This window comes from Pteropus vampyrus, unplaced genomic scaffold (genome assembly GCF_000151845.1).
Source record: "Pteropus vampyrus isolate Shadow unplaced genomic scaffold, Pvam_2.0 Scaffold207, whole genome shotgun sequence".
Taxonomy (NCBI): Eukaryota; Metazoa; Chordata; class Mammalia; order Chiroptera; family Pteropodidae; genus Pteropus; species Pteropus vampyrus.
This window is the reverse complement of record NW_011888988.1, coordinates 2,444,680-2,460,944: the sequence shown is the minus strand read 5'-3', so window position 1 is coordinate 2,460,944 and position 16,265 is coordinate 2,444,680. Positions and strand designations below refer to the sequence as shown.

Below are 16,265 nucleotides of genomic sequence, written 5' to 3'. Positions count from 1 at the left end.
CCTTTTTCCTGGTTTCTGTGGAATCACCCTCTAAATCTTCCTCCCACTCCTTGGCCCTCCTCCTCTATTCAACTTGGAAGTGCTGGTCTAGTCCCGGGTCACCACTTTTCCTTCTTCTGCATACGCTCTCTCTCCGGAAAGTCTCAAACATGCCCAGGGCTCCAAATATCATCTGCCTGATCCCAAATGTCTCCCTCTCGCCTGAACCTTTCTTCTGGGCAATGCCTGGGAAGGCTAAGCCAGCCAGTATTTTTGATGTTTATGAAGACGAGCCCATTTTTTACATAGATCATTTAGCTCTTCACAGAGGAAAGCTCTCATTCATGGTTTCATTGCCTCTTTAATCCAAAGCAGCCACTGAAAAGGTGACCACCTGATAGGAGGCCAGGCGAAACACCTTGATTCATGCAGGAAATGGATTAATCATAGACTCTACAGTTATACACTGGCAGACCAGCACACTATCTGCATTTGTAGCAGTGAAAGAGGATGCAAAAAAATAATTAGAAGGAAGGAGTCACGTCTTTCACTCAGAGCTCTGCAGCGCTCTGCAAGTTGCCTCCCCCACAGAGCACTGGAAAAAGGTTTTCATAAATGAACAAATTAAGAAACGAAGGACACGGTCGACTGCCTCAGTGGGCTCAGTCTAGGGAGGGCTGCGTTCTGGAGAAAATGGCTTATCTACTGTGAGCATGTGACCTCTGTTTGTTGACATGAATCCAAGCTGCGGAGGAATAGATGGCGAGTTGTTGTCAAACAGATCAACTCTTCTCAGACCAGTTTGCTTTGCGTTCCTTCAGCGGGTTCCTGGGGGCGGTGATCACTGACCTCCAGGGCAAGGGTTTTCTAATCAGGCCAGCCAACATCTTGCCAGTCAGGATTCCATAGAACTAAGTAACGTCGGTTGGCTCATGTGGATAGTTTTACAGTCAATTACCCTTTTAAGTTGACCGATCCCTCAAACTCTTGAAATTTCTGGACCTACATCTTAAAAATCAAACTGATCAATACAGCTGATAAACTAAATGGACATCACCACAGAGCCATGTTTTGGGGTTCTTTCTGACACACGACAGCATCAGATCCCTCCCAGAACCATTAGATTGACCTTCCGTGATTTTCACTGGAGGCACGTTTCCTCAATTAAGTCTATAAATAGAGATTTTACTGCTTCAGAGAGGATATAAATCAGCTTAGCAGGACACTCTTGGGGCAAAGAAGAGGGGACGAGGGCAGGGGGAGGAAGACATATTTAAATTATTCAATGAAACAGGGTGGGGGTGGGTGAATAGCTTGAGACATAGATTCTCCTTCGTGTAGGAATAACTGACAAGCAGTCTTCAAGGGTCTTTCTTCAAAGAAGAGATCAGATTGAGAATTGGCAAGAAGTAGTGTCACTCTACTGACGCTTCAAAAGGTTTCCACTTATTAAACGATTTCAATGCTAAACACAAATCCTAGCTCCCCGGGAGAGCACTTATATAGAGAAAAAGCGTGCTGCTTCAGCAGTAACTCCTCTTTGTCCACCCAGCTCGGTGCTTTGTGAAAATGCCTTTTGTCCGCTTCCTACAGCTCTGTGCCTCAGTGAGTGACAACCAATAGTCCCCTCTCTTACAAAGCAGCAGGGTACCAGGAAGGCAGAGTCCTCTCCGCCCCTTTCTTTCCCATACATGTTTTGTGCTCTGAGCATTAAAATAGCATTTTTCCATAACCAGACCAATTAGTATCTACTCTGCTCCAAAGCAGAATAATCTCCCTGTATAATGCTTAACAAGCCCCATCTTAGTAAACTGTTCCAGTATTCGATCTCTATTCTTCATGCTGCTGCATAAGTCTATTTCCTCGTATACTTCCCTCAGTGAAGTCAGAAAATATCATTCATTCATTCACTCATTCAACAAACATTTACTGTGTGCTTACTTTGTGCCAGGTGTTGTGGCAAGTCTCAAGGGTACAGATCTCTGACCTCGTGAGGTTTATGGTTCGGTAAGGGAGCTAAGGATTGAACAAGTTATTGCATAAAAACATTTCATTGCAACTGTGATAAGTACAGCAGAAGAGACCATATACAAGGTGCCCAATATGAGTTACTGAACGGGACCTGACTGACTTAATAGGGTCAGTGAAGGACACTTAAACGAGGTATCATTCAAGCTGAAATCTGAGGGATGAATAGGGGTGGAGGGAAAGGCATCCTAGGAGATGGAAGAGCCTGTGCGTGGGAGCTGAGGCTGGAGGGGCCAGGCATGAAAATGAACAGAAGGAAGAACAGAATATGAGGGGGAAGGGGCATAGAGGATGGGAGAGGAGGCAAGCTCAAGGTCAGGCAAGGTCTCACATAGATCCTAAGAAAATGGGATGTCGCTATGGATCTTAAAAATGACAACATGGTTAGGTTTTTATTGAGAAGCATCACTCAGCACCATGAGGATAATGAACTGAAGAAGGCAAAAGTGGAAGCAGGGAGTCAAGTCAGAAGCTATTTGGTCGGCCTGGCGAGAAATGAGAACAGTTGGATTAGAGTGACTTGGCAGAAATGGAAACAAGTAAAAACAAATTAAGATCGACTTAGGCGGTAAAATGTATGGTACACACAGCAAGAACTGAGACAGAGGGTCATACAAGGGATACCGCGATGGTTTTGGCCTTGAGCAACTAGATGGATGACGGTGCCCTCTGCAGAAACAAAGAATGTTTGAGGGAAAGGAGCTGGTTGCGATTATTGAGCGATAAGAGTACATGAGTTCATTATTACACGTGCTAATTCTGAGGTATCTGCAGCATATCTGAGTGGACAGATTCAGTAGCTAGTTGGACATTCACACCATTAATGAAGATCATTCTAAATAAGTGTTTGAACAAAGTCGAACACTCTACATTCTTTTAATTTTTTTTTGCTAGAAAAGCAGTATATTCTAGAACAGCACTGCTCGAAATGGAAGTTGTTAGCCACATGGGGGCTTCTTAGATTCAAATTGATTAACAAAATGAATTTTAAAACTAGTTTCTCAGTTGCTCGGCATGGCCAGTGATGACTACATTGGACAGTGCAATGGACATTTCCATCACAGCCGAAAGTTTGAGTGAGCAGCCCTGCCTAGGACATCAGAGGGCTTCCTACTTACAACACTCAGCTCTGACTAGTCTGATCCTATCAACACCAAGAAATAGAATCCTACTATACTTTATGTCAAAGACAAAGCTTTGAGGTTGAAGATGAAGAAGACATGGCAAATAACCCTTGCTATTCAGATATCTTTAATCTATCTTTCAAAAACAGATGAGGGATGAATGCCATGGAGAGAGCGTACGAGGGCCATAGGGCGTGAACTCACACTGTAAAAATGCTATCAGATCAACTGGGGAGACTGAGGACAGATGGAAGTGGGTGCCAAGGAGGCACTAAGTCTTTAATGGGTTTTGACAAAAGAATGAGAAATAGGTTCATGAAACGAGAGGGAAAGGGTAATTCGAGCGAGGAAACAGTTTATTCAAAAGGTTATGTACCTTTGCAATGCCGGCCATGTTTTTCTGAAGGAAAACAGAATCTGTGCTGAACTGTATAAGAAACAGAAAAATGGATGGAGAGTCCTGTGGTGGACAAGTGGAAGATCTTAAGAATCGACCCAATTTGGAAGCACTCATTGTGCACCGACTTAGCACTGAGGCTAATCCAGACACAGAGCTAACCGTTAGGGATATAAATAGCAACAGGATCCTAACCCTGTACTCCAGGAGCTCCTAGTCTAAACAGCCACAACCACGTGCAGGTCGTCGCCATGAAAGACAGGCGATAAACACGGGTGTTGGAAAACATGTTCTTGCTCGATAAATGTGTAAACTAAACATCACATTTGCGATATATAAGACATCTCTCTCACTCCCCCAAAAATGCATATTCACAAGGTACTATGCTCCTCAGTGTTTCGATCATGGATAGCAACTTAAATGCAGTAAGCGCATGAGGGGTCTGGACAGGGCTGCGATGGCACAGAGCAGACATCCAAGGGCTTCATCCTGTGAGTAGGTGTCTTCACTGTCTTCACTGATTTTTAACCAAGAATAACAAGCCATAGGCTATGAAGCACAGTTTGGGTTACCTTGTTAACATTTTACGTTTTTAAAATTTATGAATAATAGAAGCTATGGCTCAAAGTCTACAGAGCACCGCTTAACATTCAGTTCAAGGTTAACATTAGACCTTTCGTGAAGGAACATGACAATGTGTTACAGGGCTTCGTCCTGGGCTAAAAAGAATTCTCTGGCTTTCACAGGTTATGACTGGATTTCAGGCTTTGGGGAAGACTGCTCAGACTTCAGGATGAAGATGGGAACCTTTATGACACTATCTTTTACGGTTTTTCTTTGTGTTGCATAGCCGTGACTTTCGCTGAAATTCCATCTTCTATTAGAATTCACTGACATTTCGTTTCTGCTGATTTCTGGGTACTACTACTGAATATTTAAACACGCATGAGCATATTTAAATTCTTTCACATGTGTTGTTTTGCTATGTACTTTGTATCCGTTTTTACTGAAATCACTGTCAATTTGTACTATAGCTAGCTTTACGGAAAAACACTCAAATGTATTCTATTTTAGTAGCGTTGGTTTAAAAAAAATATTTGCTTTAGCTGCATATACTGGGGAAATTTATCCACATTAATCATTTTTCAGTGAATTTCTTGTGTTTTATCGCCTGCCGCGAACACTGATGCCATCATATTTGTTTTTAGCACTTTTTTTCAGAGCTATCAGAATATTGCTGCATCCTCACAACTGATGATTTCCTACAAGATTCTCGTACATCATATACCACACTGACATGATAAAACATTGACTGGTAGTTTAAAATCACTTAAAATGTGTTAAGAAAAATGCTTAATTAATTTTCCAAATCATTATCCTGTAGAGCTGGAATACATCTTAAACCCTTAGGCGTTTTATATGCTATTATAACAGTACCTATCAAATTAGCAGAGATTAAAATACTGCAGCTACTCAGTATTGGGAAGTGTTGGTAGAGATGTAAATGGACACTCTGTCTACAGGGAAGTTAAGAAAAAAGTTAAGCAGTATGCATGGCAAAGCTTAAAAGTGAGAAAAACGTTTAACTTAGCAATTTTACATGTAAGAATTCATCCTAGTTATGATATACATCTCAATGCAACTGATAAATGCAAAAAATCAGAATAACGATTATTAATAATAGGAGACTAATTAAATAACTTATGGCACGTGTATGCAGCCATTAACGAGGGTTGTTAGAAATAGATTTGGTGACATAGAAAGGTGGTCCTGATACAACCGTATCTCTAGAATAACAGCATTTGTTTTACATGTTACGTGCGTGGGGAGGTATGTAAAAAAATATTTGGAAGAACGGGTATTAACGGTGGTTTCTGCTGAGGCATTATTCTCTTCTTTTATTCCTTTCTGAATGTTATAATTTTTATGTAATAAATATGTATTGCTTTTATAGTTAAAACATTTATTAAAAAAAAAAAAAAGCTATGGAAGTCTATTTTTTTAATTGCCCTACCTCCAGGCACGGGGGCTTTGAACCAACCTAGCAAGAAGGGCCCATGATACACTGAATCTGATGACCACCTTCCTTCCCAAATCTAGTCCACCTGGCTCGACTGTCCGCTACCACACACCCTGCTCACCAAGAAGTCCTGGACCCACGGGGTCTCCACGAGCCTCCGGACTCCATTCTCCACGGTGACTCCCAGCCAGTTGAGTGCTGCCCAGGACCAGAGGTAGTCGTACCCACCATGCCAGTAGCTCACAAATGCAAAAGTCATTGCAGTGGAAAACAATGTCCCCAGAAGGCCATGCTGGGACCCGCCCACTGGAATGTACACATACCTAGAGAAAGAAGAGGCTGTTAGGAGCCATGCAGAGGGCTGTCCCTGCCATAAAACCTCTCCCCAGACTTGACTTTCCTGTCACACGTTGATAGTCACTGTGTACAGATCCTTCCCTACTTCCAGGAGGCCACAGAGCACTCCGTGAATTCTCTCCAGCACGCAAGGAATTGGCAAAAACATGAGCCTCAGCTCTGCAGGACTTTAGGTTAAATGAACACACAAGCTAAGGAGCTCTCATTACCAGAGCAAACAGCAGTTACAAAAGGCAGGGTGAAGAGTAATGGATTTAGTTTTCTAAAAGGGATGCACCCAACCCTAGAAACCCAATCGCAGAACGGCAATTAAGCCTCTGGCTATATGGGAACACCGCCATTCGAGGCAGGTTTGTATTTTACAGCTCAGACTATTAAGTTTATTATAAACCCAGTATTTAAACACAACTGCCAAAATGGCAGGAGCTGGGTGCAGAAGCGGGGTGCCAAGGCTGGTTCCTCCAGCTTTCCAGGCAGGTTGCCCGGAAGCAGTAGTGAGTTCACAAGTGACAAGAAAAGCTCTGTGCTCACAGGGCAGCCAAACTGTCACCCAAAATTGCACGGCCGCCCTCCGGGTCTTTTCTCTACTGCTGAGACAGCTGTCTGACGACATATAAGCAGGACCACCTTCTTTGATCAGTATTTTTCTGCTGGAGCTGGACAAAACTCACACCTTGGGATGGTAGCATTTGGGGAGCTCGGTACCCACCCTTTACAATTTGTCATGTTTATGTATTATTTTAATTTCTGTGGGAAATTTTACTTTGAAAATGATTTTCAAATAGAACAATTTTATAAGCCAAAAAAAATTTTTTAAAAGCACTCCTCAATCAATATTTCAAAAAAACTATACAATTGTAATTATTTTTAAATGTCCGCCTTCGCTCTCAAATAGGCTCCAGTTTATACAATAAATTACATGATGGGCTTAGATGGCCTCATCTTATGAGTGAGAAAACTGAGGCTGTGATGTCACCTTGACCGAGGCACACAGCCGGGAAGGGGAAGAGCCCATTTGCTTCTTCTATGGTACCAAAGTTATTGTTCTCTGTTACACTTCTAGATTTACTTCGAAAACCCTCTATCTGACCGTGATCCGAAACAAACCAGAAAGCATGGGAGAATGTGGCCATTTTAGAAATAAGCCAAGCAAATATTTTCTCTTCTGCAAAAAAAAACAAGACCATCTTGATAACCGAATTAGCAAATCTGTATCAAGCACTCACTACAGGAAAAGGGGTCTTCCAGCTGCTGTGGGCTTTTATTTAGACCTCCAGGGCAGTCCGGGCATTATGGGAAACACAGAGCCATAAGACAGTGTTCCTGGCCAAATGGACAGGTAGAGCTGATTGTGAAACAGTAGCAAACGAGAACCATCATTAAGCTACATGATACAGTACAAAGTAGACACAGACACAGAGGGCTTAAGAGCGTGGAAGAAAAGGGCGGAGGAGGGCGTGAGGGGAAGCAAGTGGTGTGGAAAAGGCTTAACAGCAAAGGTCCCCACCTTGCAAGGCCTAAAGGATGAGTTTTGCTGGGCAAAAGGGAGAAGGGAGGGTGTTGCACCACAGTCTCCAAAGGGCTGGGCGATGAGCCAGAAAATCCTGACAGCCCCAGGCACAGTGGTTTTATTTGGTGTTCTGCTGCCCCCTACAGGCTACTTGGTTATTGGTGTAGAATACTCAGCAGAGGCCAGAAAGGGCCACCATTCTCTGCGCGGAGGTAACCGCTTCCCCATCACCGCGCTCCGAGAGGCTGCATGTACACCAGCGGTGTTGTGTGCAAGAGGGCTGCATGTAAAAACAAATGCGGGGAGGGGTTGGTCAGACCAATGTCTAAGTACGAGGAATGACTGCTGTTTACAGCAACTTTGCAGATAATTTTTTCATAAACCAAGTTATTACTAATATACTCTTCTCACCTAACATAACTTTCATGGGGAGATATTTTACTGTATCTTACAACAGTAAAGTGGACTCCGCTATCTATATGAAAACCCAGCATAGAATATAGACCTCTCATCATCCACATCAGGGGTCCTTAATATTGGATCCAACTCCAAAAAGGACGTGTTTTCAAGCTTGTGATGAGGAAGCGTCAAGCCCCGTCATTACGTGCTTAGCTATTTTAGGGATCCCACGGCACTATGGCTTTGTTACTTTACCTTCAAAATGACATCCAACAAAAATTCCTTTTATCGTACAAATTGGTATATGGCAGGTTTCCAAGGACATAAAGCCACTTGTTTCAAACCAGAAGAAGTTACGGTTTCCGGACTGAAAGATAAAAATCCCTTCTTCACTCTTAATTTCTAGAAGGCAGTAGGAATGACAAGGAGAGTGAATGGGTTATTTCCTTTATATAGTCTTGGGTCAGTTTCATGATCACTGAAAACAGAAATACGTCTCTCCGTGAGAAAAGCAGTCGCCTGAGCCCGCTTACTGAGATCCACGGCATGGTGAAACTGATTTCCCAGTGGAAGACAGCACCACCTCCTTAGCAAAGCAAAAATAAAGGATTTCTTCTTGTCAGTGGCCATGTGAGCCTGAGTCTCCCCAATGCCTGCCACTGCCAGGCTGGCGTCGCATGCTCCCTGCCTGCAGAGAATGCTGCCTGAGAAGGCTGGCACCATCTGCGGCCACCTCCTTACTTTAAAGCCGTTTCACAGCATCAATGGAACACAGCAAATCCCCAACTCAGGAGAGTAACCTATATAAAACGTAGAGCCAGATGCTTTATATATACCATTTATAATCATTAAACAAACTCGCAAGGAACAAATGACTAGGCCTATTACACACAGAAGAGGTGTAAGCTGGCCCTGGAATGTCCTGGTCTCAGAACTCCCAGGTCTGTGTGCTATGACCCCGTTTCTCATAATGGGACCATTTCTTGGTGATATGTTCCTCTTATTTAACCAAATCTTCAAAGCAGTCTCCACAGAAACATCTACTAATATTTTATTGCCTGACAAAACGTCCTTTGTAGGAGAGGAATCTCGCTTGGAAGAAAGATGCTTATTAGTCATAAAAAATAAGTCTGGGCCAAGGAGCTCAGTGTCAGAGGCCAGAGGTACAAGTTGAATTTTTAAACGAACTCGTTTCTTTCTGTCCCACGAGCAGAGATTACACCTGCATCTGGACCAAGCTGGCATCCTGCAGATGTCTATGTAAGAAGTGGGACGTTAGAAGTTGATAGCTAGGGGTTGTATGAGTGAAGGGAGAAGAAAGTACCCATTTTCACTAATATCCACTATGAAAAACAACTCAGGAACATGCCCAGGAGCTGAAGACAGGGGCGGTGAGAATCCTCATGGTATAAATACACTGATCTTAAACAACACTCCCTTTTTCCAGGACTTACGCAACAGCTGCCTGGTCTGCCACATTATCTCCAAAGTCTTTGCTGAGGACCAATCCCAGATCCCTCAAGATAAGAGCATGATGCAGCTAAGATACTTGTTTTTTACTGTCCAAGGAGGAGGGCTTGTGGGTTCCCAGTCTTCAAGAATCCACTGCCTGGCAGGGAATAGCTGATATCCTGTTCCGGCTCTGCCTTATCTTTCTTCCCACTAGTTCTCTTAACAAATCCTCAACAAATGCCTTTGGTTGTACTATTTTCATACTTCTCCATCCTCTCTGATTGTCCAACTCTTATTCAGTCTACAGAATCCAGTTGATTTTCTACCTCCTCCAGGAAGTCTCTCAGGAATATTCCAATTCTCTGTTTAAACCAGACAACCTAATATTTGTATCACTGATTGAACAAGTTATTCATCAAAATATGTCTTTTTTTTATTATGGTTTTCATTCTAACTGAGTTGTAAAATTTCTTCAGGTAGTAGTGTGGGTGTGTGTATGCGCACGCAGGTGCGTGTACATACGTGTGTGTGTACATACATATGGGGGCTATCATATAGTTACTAGTCAACAGTATTTATATATCTAACAATATAATTTTCACTTACTTTTCATTGTCTCCAACAGTTTTTAAACTTATGATAAATTGTCACCACTGTCACAAACCCATTATGAGCGATCAGGAACCAAGAGATGATAAGTTTCTGCCCCAGTTACTGGGAGAGACTTCGGAAGACACCCATTCCCAAAGAATACAGACGTGAAGGACCCTGAATGTCTGTCCACGCTTTATAAGCTTATTTACCCCAGTAAAGTCAAAAACATTTGGCCCCAAACCTCTAGAACTGCCCCAACCTCAAGAGATTTTAAGAGATGAAAATGACTACCCTTTTAAAGACGAGAGCCTTTAACTGTTGGGAAGGGCAAGACTTCTGGCTGCATTACATTGGTGGTGAGGGGACCTCACCTTTGAGATGAATTGCTTAGAGTTCTTTGCAGGGCTAAACATAATGTCCTAAACCCAGTTCTCATCGACAGTGGCTCCTCTAGCCCAACCCTGGTTCTGGCTTTGGCCTTGGCCCACATTTTACTCACCAGTCAAATCCTCCTCCCCTAGGTAGTGGACAAAGGCCTGGTGTTTAGTTTCCACAAAGGAAGCTATAGATCTACTTAGGAAAAGTTTTCAAAGTAAAATGCATACAGAAAAGAATATAATTTTCTTTAATACCTTTTAATAAGTAAAAATCAGCAATTGGTTAATGGGCAACTGTAGACTTTATTATCTCCAGGAAGAGAGGTCCACTTTCAAAGCAGAGGGCACATCCTGAGCTGGGCTAACTCTCAACTCTTAACAAAAGATGCTGGCTATAAGTTTCATATGCGACTCTGAAAAGTTACCTATTAAAAATACTATGCCCTGCGTGACAACAGAACATTGTGTAACTTATAAAACAGAGATTAAATTCAGGCTATATTTCTCTACGTTTAATGTTCTATGTTCATGCAATTAAATGCCGACATTTAAAAAAATTAATCTTTTCATTCTACAAAGCCAGTAGCTCAGTGGGTTGAAGTACTGTACTGATGAACTCAAGCCTATAACTTCCATCCTAGAGAAAGATCCAGCTCTACCTTCATAGACCAAAACCCAAACTCAAGTTCCCCAAAAGCTCTATCTACCTCACTGCACGAGATGCCGAGAGGGTATGAATGGCTCAGCCCAGCCGTCCTCATCTCTATAACTGCCTAAGCAGCGGCAGCAGTGAACAAAGCACAGAGCAAGAAGCAAGGCAGCGCCTGGGAGCTGGAGACGTGACCTTGGTCTTGCTCTGCCACTTACCAATCTCTGTAACCTTGAGCTTGTCAATTAAGCCTGCTCAGTTTAAATGCGTACGACGAGTTTATTCTGGGAGCACTAGAAGTTTCTTGGGTATGACTTGTTGTGTAGATGAGACAACGTATATGTAAGGAGCTTGGAGATTTTAACACCCATATAAATGGAAGGATGCATACATACTAAAAGTGGGCCAGCAGCGGCCAGCTTGCATTCAGGAAAAAACAAGATGCCATTGTCCTAATAATTAGCATTCCTATGTCTTTCATAAGCATTTGAAGGCACCCAGACCTCTGGCTTGCTTGCTTAGGGATGTTCTTTATTTAAAACCATTAGCCTTAACTATGCCACCATCAGAACCAGGTCATTTAGTGCAAAGAGATCAACAACCACTCGAGCCTGTTGATTATGCTTAATCCAGATGACAGCCAGCTGTTCTCCAAACAACTGCTATTGGCTACAAGGGGCCTGTAGAGGGTGCGTGGGCAGGTCAGGGCAAAGCAGGCCCTGCCACAACGGGGCTGTCACCAACATTTTACCTTCAAATCGCAGTAGTCCTTCCACTCAGGTGTCCCCTTATCAAAGTGGGAAAGTCACCTAAACAAGTCCTTTCCTTGTAATGGGTGATTGCTGTGTGGGCGGGGCCCAAAGAAAGTGCTCATATACGTTCACTCATTCGCTCAGTTTAAAGCAGCCTAATAATGCTCCAGAAGGTCGGCGCCTTGATGATACATGAATCTTTGCCGTATTACAATCTTCACACTACAAACTGGAAAAAACAACAACAACAAAAAACCAAAGAAACAAAACCAACCCAAGAGACACTGCTTTAAGATGCCATACCTCAAAACCAGCTTCGCAAAGGGGGACGGGAAGGTCCAGGGGGAGGTGACACCAGAAGGGAGCACTCACTATCCCCTCCACGGGGTTGCTAACCCGCTTCTCGGGAGCGCGCTGAAACCTCGCAATCCCCGGGGCTTCGGGCCCACGTCTATTTGGGGTTATAAATAAACACCATATAAAACAGATTCTTTGGAGGTATGAGCAAAAGAGATAGAGCAGGAGTTTATACTCTTTAGTGCTGTGAAGCCGAGTCTAATCGCTAATAAAAAGATCCTCGAAGCCTCGGTTTAATAACCACCGCGATTTCCTGGCTGCCTGCCTGTCTTCCCACCTGCCTCCCAGGAGGAGGGTAACAGCATTTACGAGCTGCCCTGGGCCCGCTGGAAACAGGGAGTGCGTGAAAAGCCAGACGTGAAGGGCAAACCCGGACATACGTATGATGTAGGTATGTGTGCCCCTGTCTCACTGTCAGAGGGAGAGGGTTTTAGGGAAAGAGCCCATCCTGACATGTCGACCTTCACTTCATCAGTAGACCCCGAGCCCAGGGAGAAAATTACGGCTGTCCTGGACACATCCCTCCTCTTTTTAGCAATCGCACCGTTTGTTTCTCCTGGGTGCTCCCTTTTGATCTCTGCCTCTCGCTGACATCCTACCCAGTGCCACCCCTGCTGGTCCTAAGCTTCTAACTCATTTATCATGGCTGTTAGGAAAATGTCCACTATAAAATGAACCTGTATAACTCAAACGTTTCTATGCTGGTACAACGCCTTTGGGGGTCTCTAGAAGAAAGTGCTCTGAAGATAAGGACAATAAAGAAATGCCTAAGTGACTTTCATCCTCCATCTGGGTGTGCGGTGTGATGACTTTGAGACAGCTGTGCTGGACGGGGTCCTACAGAGGCAGGGCCAGGCAGGGTATGTTCCACATTCTCATGGTGACGCAATATCTCATAGAAAAAGTCCAACTGTTGATCATTCAGGAAAAACAAAAACAAAAATTAACAGCTAAAGAAGCGAAGCCACAAATTCCTTGTCCTTGGGAAGCATCTAGCTGTGATAACAGTAGCCACACTCTGACCCTCAGGATGTCCGGCCTGAAGTGATTGCACTGCACTGAGTCCTAAATTAAAACCCATCCGCCTGGCTTTGTCCAAGTCATTTTCCAACTAGCTCCATCCTATGCCACCAACTCCATTCTATGAGGCTCCAAAATAGATTCTCCACTCCCATCAATGAACTTCCTTCTTGCTCAAGTCTGGACCTACAATCATGCCACCCCATCCCCCAACCATGGAAGACCCCCGGGGCTGTCTTTTCCACCATTTGCTCTTTCAAAATGGGTTCGACATTCATTTCAAGGAAAACTTCCCCAGCTGATCTCACTGCACGCTGTTAATTCTTTATCTCCTCGGAGTTCATGCATCCATCTTGGCCCGAGTTGTTTCTCCAGAGTTGGTGTGCTGCTCTTTTGCATTTCTGAGCTGCTTTATCAGGTCCGAGGGGCTGCAGGGTTCCCCACCTGCCAGTCAAGACGTGGAACAGAGAATCGTAACATTTCCCTTTTTATTTCCCCCATAGTCTAACTTCGGCTCTGAATTCAGGTGGTGCTCGATAAGTCCTGGTCCACTTCCTCTTTTCCTGCTCTTTCCTGCATCCTCATTTCCCTAGTTCATTGTCCTCTCTGTTCTTCTTTTCTTTGCATGTCACTCTCGGTAAACAGAAGATAATTCTCCAGCTAAAAGTGTGGCTTCATCAGCAAATGTCATCATTCACGTCTGCCCCCGCCGCATTGTCCCCTGAAGTGCGGTGGGGTTTGGAGGGTAATATTTCTAAAGTCAGACTTAGTCACAGACACCAACAGGAGGGTGTGCTGAGCAAGGGGACAGCTGGCAGGGACTGAGATGGGACACGTGCCAACCCCAACTTCCCCAGGAAACTGCTAGAACTATCCAAAAGAAAAGATTCAACCAAAAGCAAAACTTCAGTGTTAAATGGTTAAAAAAATTAAAGCACCCAACTTGAGAGTTTTAAGACTTGTGATGTTAACTTTGAAAGCCTCAAATGAAACCATGGACATGCCCATTGCTATTCACTACATATGAGGGGAGGGCGTTCACAAGGCCAAGGGGAATGTGCGTGGCTTTGACCCTTTGCTGGCTTAAGTTTTCTGAACAAAATCTCTCTCTCTGCCACGAATGTCACTTCCAAGTCCCACGTGTATTTTGGAAACAAAAGAAGTGGTGAAAAGTCAGGACAATCACTGGACATGAATGAATGAGCACGTGCGCACGTGCACACGCAGACATGCACACACACGCGTACACACGCACACGCACATGCACGCACATGCACATGCACGCACGCACACACACAGTGCCTTAGAGCGTAGAGGAGAGTGAGAGTGTGGATAGATGAGCCGGGGTCACGGATTTCAGTGATGGTCCCTTCTCTGGGCCTTGGTTTATGATTGGCAAGAGTTCAGGGTTAGGGGAGAATGAGGGGGTGAGGTCTCTACAGTTTGAAACGTTTGGGACATAAGCGTGAAGAACTATGATCAATCACAACGCGTGCTGCTTTGCTACTGGATTTGCAGGACATGGAGCCCCCGAGACATTAGCTCATGCTCCTGAGTTCCCCCATGTCCCCACCCCTCTGCTGCCACAAAGCTAACTAGTGAATTAATGTGAACTGCACCACGAAATGGTCATCTGAAGGAAGCCCATGGCGAATCCTGACTCAAGGAAACAAATCCTAAGAGCAAATTTACACGCACACTCGCGCACACACGCACACACACACACAATTTATCTGCTTTGTCAATTCAGATATTTGTAGTCTGGATTTTCTTAAAGAGTAGCAGCCCATTGGTAATAAAAATATGCATCTGGGGTGACCACAGATGGGGCTCAATGTCCAGAAAAGGAGAAAAATGAGAGACAATGCCAGCAGGTATCACAGGGGCACCACTTTCAAAAACCTGCCACCTAAGACTGTTTTCAGGAGGAAGAAAAATAAAGGTCTCGGGCACAGAAGTAATTTTCAAAAAATAATCAAAGCGAAATGGTTGCTGGTGGTAATAACGAGGCTGCCCCCTCTCTGGACCGAAATCAGCACGCTGACAAATCAGCTTTGACAGAACTGTTGCAACTGCTTCTCATTTATCACAATTAGGATCCACAGTCCCTATCAGACATGATACCTTTTAAGGCTGGGCACTGAAAGTGAAAACTAATAATGCTTGGGTTTGGGCATGAATGACAATAAATCCGCGGCAGCATCCAACACAACCATGCAGCACAGTGTTTACGGAAACAAAGCAAGCTCATCGCTCCATGCCTGGGAAACAATGCCCTCGGCAAGCCTTTTTCCCCTCATGCAGTGAGAGCCCCTGGATGATGCTGCTTAGTCTAAAGATCCCATGGTAATTGAATGAACTCTTGAGTGCACATTAGAGATTAATATTTTAAGAGGTGGCATTTTGGAGGCAGTCTAAGGATGACATTCAATGTGTGTCATAAAAAGCAGAGTCTTCTGTGGATTAAAAATGCCACTGCTCATGCAATAAAAGCGGAAGAAATCCAAAGATGTCGGCCATGAAACTGGATGTTAACACGGTAATCCACAGTGGGAAGCAGTCCCTTCCTAGGGGTTAGAGAAAGAGGTGGACCACAAGGATGGCATCTCGCCTGCCCCTGAGGCTCCCTGCCAAGAGGGGTCAAAACGAGGAAAGATGCTTTAAGGGCACGAGAGTCCTGAGCTTGACTTTTGCCTGATCCCTGAGAAAGGCAGAGAGGATGAGGGGCAATCGAGACACCCCCTACTATGGGCTGCTAATTTGGCTTCAGAGAGAAGCCATGTCTTGAGTCTGTGGACGCAGAGAGGCAGTTGGGGTTCAAATGAAAGAAATGCCATTCCCAGCTCCTCCCTCCCACACCAGCATCCTGCCTCCCAAGTGCATGGTCAGTGAACTGCGGGAGAGGGGCCGCTGTCACGACGTGAAAGGGCAAGGCGACCCCCTCTGAGCCCCTGCAGGCCTGGAACCTCACTGGTCCAGGCCATGTGCACGAACACAGCTCTCAGGCCCAGCAACCAGCCCAGCAGCTCTGGGCCCTGGAGCCATCAGCTTTCCCGGGGTGGGGGAGGAAAGGCGTAGAGGGATGCCATTTACCTGGGTCATGCACCCAAACACAAGGTGGGGGGCAGGAGGGAGCTAACTCAGGGTTTACATCCTTGCCGTGGGTAGCAGAGAGGAGGAAGTTCATTTTGAGAGCTCAATAAACAGTTTGTCAATTCCGTGGTCAAGGCTGAGAGACAGGGAGCCTCCT

General features: G+C 44.6%; 1 protein-coding gene across 2 annotated transcripts in view; it reads right to left on the bottom strand.

Moving 5' to 3' along the window:
- Positions 1-16,265, bottom strand: part of HHAT (hedgehog acyltransferase) — a 243,721-nt gene that overhangs the window by 61,124 nt on the left and 166,332 nt on the right. Inside the window, exon 11 of one of the 2 annotated variants that reach the window (XM_011372461.2) lies at positions 5,670-5,871. The exons of the other annotated variant lie outside the window; for it this stretch is intronic. Within the exon in view, the coding sequence (XP_011370763.1) occupies positions 5,670-5,871 (202 nt within the window). The remainder of the gene's footprint in view (positions 1-5,669; positions 5,872-16,265) is intronic. 2 annotated transcript variants of the gene reach the window in all.